We start from the raw sequence: 6,746 nt of genomic DNA, 5'->3' as shown, positions 1-6,746 counted from the left end.
AGCCCTTAATATTAACTTTAAGAGGTCTATCATCGCTATTTTTGATTTTTAGTAATAATTTAATGTTTTACGTCAGAACTGTCGAAATATTGGAGTGAAAAAATTTATGTTCACTTATCCCTTTATAAAATTAAATTCCCTACAAAAAAGGTCTGATTATAGATTTTTGTCAGACAAGCCGTTTCCGAGTAATTAAGCTTGATAAATTGATATAATTTCTCGATTTGACTTTTTTAATTTGGAATTTCGTGACTAACAAATCAATGAATGTATAAAAAAGATCATGACAGATTCTTAAAGGAAATTTAATGTTCTACAAAAAAAATCTCTTAATATTTTTGCCTCAATTTAATTTTTCAAAAGTTATTCTCAATTAAAATTGAAGAAAAACTTGAAATTTCAATTGAGAATAACTTTTGAAAAATTAAATTGAGGCAAAAATATTAAGAGATCTTTTTTGTTGAACATTAAATTTCCTTTAAGAATCTGTCACGATCTTTTTTATACATTCATTGATTCGTTAGTCACGAAATTCCAAATTAAAAAAGTCAAATCGAGAAATTTTATATCAATTTATTAAGCTTAATTACTCGGAAACGGCTTGTCTGACAAAAATCTATAATCGGACCTTTTTTGTAGGGAATTTAATTTTATAAAGGGATAAGTGAACATAAATTTTTTCACTTCAATATTTCAACAGTTCTGACGTAAAACATCAAATTATTACTAAAAATCAAAAATAGCGATGATAGACCTCTTAAGGGGAGATATACACCTAGAAGCCGTAAAAAAAGGTTCTATTTTAAAAATGTTTCAAAGAAAAGTAATCATTAATTTTAGATCAGAGTTTTCATTATCTAAAAGTACATACATTCAAATATATGTCAAATTTTTTTTATGTACAAATATCAAAAAGATACAAGGATATCGTAGGATTCTTGGAGGTCCTTGAAAAAATCGGCGCACACGGTACCCACTGGCGTATCTTCAAAAATCATCTGAAAAAAAAAAAAAAAAAGATTATTAAATAAGATACTATAATCTAGTACTTGTCATAGCCGATTTCAAAATTATTGGTTTTTAACAAAATCGCGGCCATTTGAATATAGGTAACGATTTTCGGGCCTTAAATGTGTAATTACTTTGGCTATAAAATGAAGAGTAAGTAACGAAAAAAAAAAATCCTATGACAAATACTAGGTAATATTATATAGAATGACCACAAAAAATTTCAAAGCAATCGGTACATTGGTTTTTGAGAAATTTTGGGTACCGCTTTGAAAAACGTAGTTTTGAGAAAAACACGTTTGAAATTTTAGGAATTAAAAAATCATGAAATTTTTAACTTACATGGAATCATCAATACCAGGCCCATAGTGTAGGTCTTCTACAGTCGACGGAATTCCCATTGCATCTAAAGCTTGTTGCCGACGACGAATTCGACCTTCTTAGGGGGGGAGCACTGTACAATTCTATCACAAAAGAAATCTAACGTTTCCAGTTCTCGGTTATAACTGCCTTATTTTTCGAAGAATTAATTTGCGATTTTCACCAAATATTCTAAGGACCTTAAACTTTCAGAAAATGTAAAAAAAAAAAAATCGATTTTTTTCAATTTTCTAGGTGTATATCTCCCCTTAAAGTTAATATTGAGGGCTTAAAATTTCATGAAATTTTTTTTTTTGCCACACTGAATGATATTCTCAATATATTTTTCAAAAAAAAAATGGTCAATTTTTTTGGCCCAGTCTAATATATATATATATATATATATATATATATATATATATATATATATGTGTGTGTGTGTGTATATATACATATTAAATTATTTAATTTACTTTTAAAAAAAGAGAAATTTGTAAAAAAAAAAATTTTTTTTCACATTATTTAAATTTTTAAAATTATGTTTATTATTGGAAAAATCCTATATATTTTATAATTATCTGCTCACATATTATTTGAAATGAAAATATTATTCTTTAGATAAATCCCATTCAATTTACTTTATAAATTGTAACTTGAAACATTTACACAATGAATTAGAAATAATTATGAAATTTACTGAAAACATACAGATAGATAGAATATTATTCATTTAATTTTATATTTTTGATTTTTAAAAATTAACTATTCTTTGATTTAAGAAAAATAATTTATTCAAATAAATCATTTTTCATTCTAATAAATTATTTAACCTAATTACCTCCATTTATATTCCATTATATTAATGTATAATATAAATTTATATGAATATATATATATATATATGTGTGTGTGTGTATATATATATATATTATAATAATCAATTTACTATTAAAGAAAAATGAAATTTTTAAGAAAAAAAATTTTTTTACATCATTTAAATTGTTCAAAATCATATATAATTATCAGAAGAATCCTACATATTTTTCAATTATCTGCTTACATATTAATTGAAATAATAATATTATTTGTTAGAAAAATGCCATTTATTCACTTTATGAATTGTAATTTGGAACATTTATACAATGAATTAGAACTAAACATGAAATTTGAAGAAAACACACAGATAGATGGTTCATTATTAATTTAATTTCATATTTTCAATTTTTAAAAATTAATTATTCTCCAATTCAAGAAAAATGATTTATTCAAATAACTAATTTTCTATTTCACCAAATTATTTAACCTAATGACCTCCATTAACATTCTATTATATTATTGTGGATTATAAATATACATAAATATATATATATATATGTGTGTGTGTGTATGTATACATATATATTATAATTTTTAATTTACTTTCAAAAACAGAGAAATCTCAAAAAAAGAATTTGTTTCACATGATTTGAATTTTTTGAAATTATATATAATTATTAGGAAAATCCTATATATTTTCTAATTATCTGCTCACACATCAAATAAAATAAAAACATTATTCATTAGAAGAATGCCATTTAATTCACTTTATAAATTGTAATTTGGATCATTTATACAATGAATTAGGAATAATTATTAAATTTAAAGAAAACATACCAATAGATGAATTATTACTTATTTAATTTCATATTTTTAATTTTCATAAATTATTTATTCTTCAATTTGAGAAAAATGATTTGTTCAAATAGATCATTTTTTATTTTATTAAATCATTCAACTTGATTACCTCTATTTATATTCTATTATATCAATGTTTAATATAAATATATATAAATATACATATCTATATGTGTGTGTGTATATATGTATATATTATAAATTTTGATTGACTTTCAAAAAAAGAGAAATTTGATGAAAAAGAATTTTTTTTTACATTATTCAAATTTTATAAAATTATGTATAATCATTAGAAAAATCCTATATATTTTTCAATTATCTGCTCACATATTAATTAAAATAAAAATATTATTCATTAGAAAAATGCCTTTTAATCTACTTTAACAATTGTTATTTGGAACATTCAGACAAAGAATTAGAACTTATTATGAAATTTGAAGAAAACATACAGATAGGTATATTTTTATTCATTTAAGGACGTTCCCACCTAGCAGTGGTCCTCAACTTCTAAAACAGTCCCCCTATGTAAACTATACTATGATGCAATAACAAAAAGTTGAGGTGCAGTGTACATTTTCAGTGGCGCGAACGTGCGCAGAAGTCCAAAAATATACCCATTGCGTCGTTTCTCAGATCTGGCAACATTGTATTCTCTTTCTGTATATTATTATTATATCTGAGACGTGTGCTACAGAGTTTTAATGTTTTGAGGTTACTTTTATTTTGGAGTTAAAAAATAATTTATTTATAATGACTTCACGTTTGAAGAATGGGAGGTTTGTGAAAAAAAAAGTAGGCGATAGAGTAGCTAAAGCTCTAACAGCTATGTCAGAAGCTAAAAAAACAAAAATTCTCGAAACACTGCATGAAACTACTCAATGTAAAATTCCAGATGGGAATTGTATAGTTGCATTGGAAAAATTAGCTAAAAACCTCAAATGCACCAGCTGCAGCAGTCTTTTAGACATGGAAAAAATGTACGGCTATAACAGAGAAGGACTTCACGTAAAGTTTAAGATAAAATGTGATACTTGTGGCAGATATAATAATGTTAATACCGCAGAGTCCACCAATGGTGTTTCTGATGTCAATATGTCCGTGGTTTTAGGTAAGTGAATTCGCAATATTCTATTTATGTGTAAAAGTAAAAAACTTGAATTGACATAATTAATAGCTTTACAATTATTTTATAAGAAATTTATGATATTTACTATTTGAATGTTTCAGGGGCTATTCATGCCGGTGTTGGAAATACTGGCTTAAATAAAATTCTTGCTTGTGCCAATTTACCTCGAGTAATAGACAAAATTTATAAAAAGTACGAAGTTGTAGTTGGTCAAGCAATAGAATTAGAAGCTAAAGAAAGTTGCAAGCGAGCTGCTTCTGAGGAAAAAGAATTGGTGATAAAAAATGTCAAAAAGCTGTGTGACACATTGTAAGCATCCATTCTAATTCATTTGAACTGTTCAATGGACTGATGCTGATCATCATAATAATTATAAATCATTTTCTCAACACTGATTTTTATAAAATTGTAATATAATTTATTGAAAAATTGTAAAATTATATTTTCTACGAATGAATTATTTGTAATATAATATTAAGCAGAAGTAGTTATTATTTTGTTTCAATTTATATCTTAGGATTTGAATATTATACATAAACTGGTGATTTATAATTATTATGCTATCAGTAAATGTATAATATACAACAACATTTATTTTTACACAAAATAAAGGAGAGACTTTATCTTGTTGTAATTATTTACAATATTTCGATCAAGAATTGAATTAAATATTCAATAAGTTGACAAGCACTAATCTACATTATATACTTGTATTTTTTACAAAAAATGTATTGCTATTAATTTCACGGCATTGAATTGTCTACATAAAATAAAAAAAAAATAATTGTAAATCTGGTTTAATTTTTTTATTTTAACTATTTTTATTTATTATTTCAGACCAGTGGAGATTGCCCAAGATATTTTCCCGCAGTTAGATGTCCTTACGCTTTCCTCAAATGATAATCAAAATTTATTTGATAATACACTAGGTGAAATAATAAATATCATTGTGTCATTGGATATGGGCTGGTCTAAACGCGGTAACGGGCGTAGCTATGATAGTTTGAACGGTTATAGCACTATCATCGGTTTCTTGTCAGGAAAAATTCTAGACTACGCAACTAGAAATAGAAAATGTAAGAAATGGGATATGGGGCATAAAAAAGATGATCATGATTGTAGATTGAACTTCTGCGGAAGTGCTAAGGCAATGGAAGCTGATGCAGGAGTTCAACTTGTTAATCACAGCAACATCTTAAAGGAAGCAGGACTACAAGTACGTGTTATTGTAGGAGATGAAGACAGCTCAATGATTGCAGCAGTAAGAGCAGATAACCCAGGTCAAAAGTATCATAAATTAGCCGACAAAAATCATTTAACCAAAAATTTTGGAAAAGAGTTATATAAATTACGCGATAAGTTTAGAGAGTTAAATAAAACAAATGTTATTCCTCATTTAAAAAAGTGTTTTTCATACGCTGTTGCACAAAATAAGGGCAATTCCGAAAACTTAGCTAGAAATTTGAGACAAATACCGGATCATATTTTTAGCAGACATGAAAACTGTGGAAAGTGGTGTAACCCAAGTAAAAATCATGCTCTAAACCTATCTGATGAAACCTTGTATGAAGAACTATTACATTTGTTCGATAAATACGCACAAAACTCTCATAAATTTTCTATTGCCGCTTCAAGTCAGGGCAATGAAAGTTTTAACAATATTATAGCAAACAAAGCACACAAAAACAAGTGTTTAAGTACTAGCTTTTCTTGTGATATTAGGGTAGCTGACGCCGTCTGCGCTAAAAATGACGGTGAACGAAGTATTATAAATATTAAGCAAAGACTGAATATTCCTGCTGGATCTCACACAGTCAATTATGTTAAACGAAGTGAAATGAAACGAGAAAAACGATTGGCAATGAGTAAGTCTAAAGCAAAAAAATTAAGACGTATAGAATTAAAACAGAAACGAGAACTTTTACGTAAAAATACCGAAAGACATGAAGGTATAACTTATAAGAGTAATTGTGGAATGGATAAAATAAACAATTACGTGCGTAAACACTGTGATGATAATAATAATATTGCATTAGATGATGAAACAAAAATTGTTTACTTTGATTTAGAAACAACTGGATTCGCCTCAGATGCTCATATTATACAAATTGCAGCGATCTGTGATTGTAAAATTTTTAATATCTATGTACACACGAAGACCGAAATTTCATCGTCAGCCACTACAGTTACTAAACTTCATCATAAATATGGAGACTTATTCTACGGAGACAAACAAGTCGTAACACTCAAAATTTCTGATGCTTTAGAATCTTTTCAACAATTTTTAATTAGCTTATCCGATGGACAACAGAAATGTTTATTAGTTGCACATAATGCTCGCTTTGACGTACCACGACTCTTACGAGCTATTATGAATGTTAAAGTCGAACTTTTAGATTTAATTGTTGGTTTTGCTGACACTTTATCATTGTTCAGAAAGTCTTTGGTTGATAGGAAAGGACCGGGTCAATTTAAATTAGAGAGTTTAAGTAACGACTTCTTACACCCTGATAATGATCAGGAATCTTTTCATGACGCTGCGTATGACGTTGTGGTACTTCAAGACTTAATTAATACA

The 6,746-nt window shown here is 26.8% G+C and overlaps 1 protein-coding gene across 1 annotated transcript; it reads left to right on the top strand.

Moving 5' to 3' along the window:
• The first annotated feature begins 3,616 nt into the window (after nt 1-3,616).
• LOC124308918 (uncharacterized) lies at nt 3,617-4,602 on the top strand. The gene is made up of 2 exons (XM_046772088.1): nt 3,617-4,150; nt 4,270-4,602. The coding sequence occupies exons 1-2, from the start codon at nt 3,793-3,795 to the stop codon at nt 4,479-4,481; spliced, it is 570 nt and encodes a 189-aa protein (XP_046628044.1). The 5' UTR covers nt 3,617-3,792; the 3' UTR covers nt 4,482-4,602.
• Nucleotides 4,603-6,746: the final 2,144 nt, after the last annotated feature.

This window comes from Neodiprion virginianus, chromosome 7, assembly GCF_021901495.1.
Source record: "Neodiprion virginianus isolate iyNeoVirg1 chromosome 7, iyNeoVirg1.1, whole genome shotgun sequence".
Taxonomy (NCBI): domain Eukaryota; kingdom Metazoa; phylum Arthropoda; class Insecta; order Hymenoptera; family Diprionidae; genus Neodiprion; species Neodiprion virginianus.
Note: the sequence above shows the minus strand (reverse complement) of the source record. Positions and strands in the feature narration are given on the sequence as shown.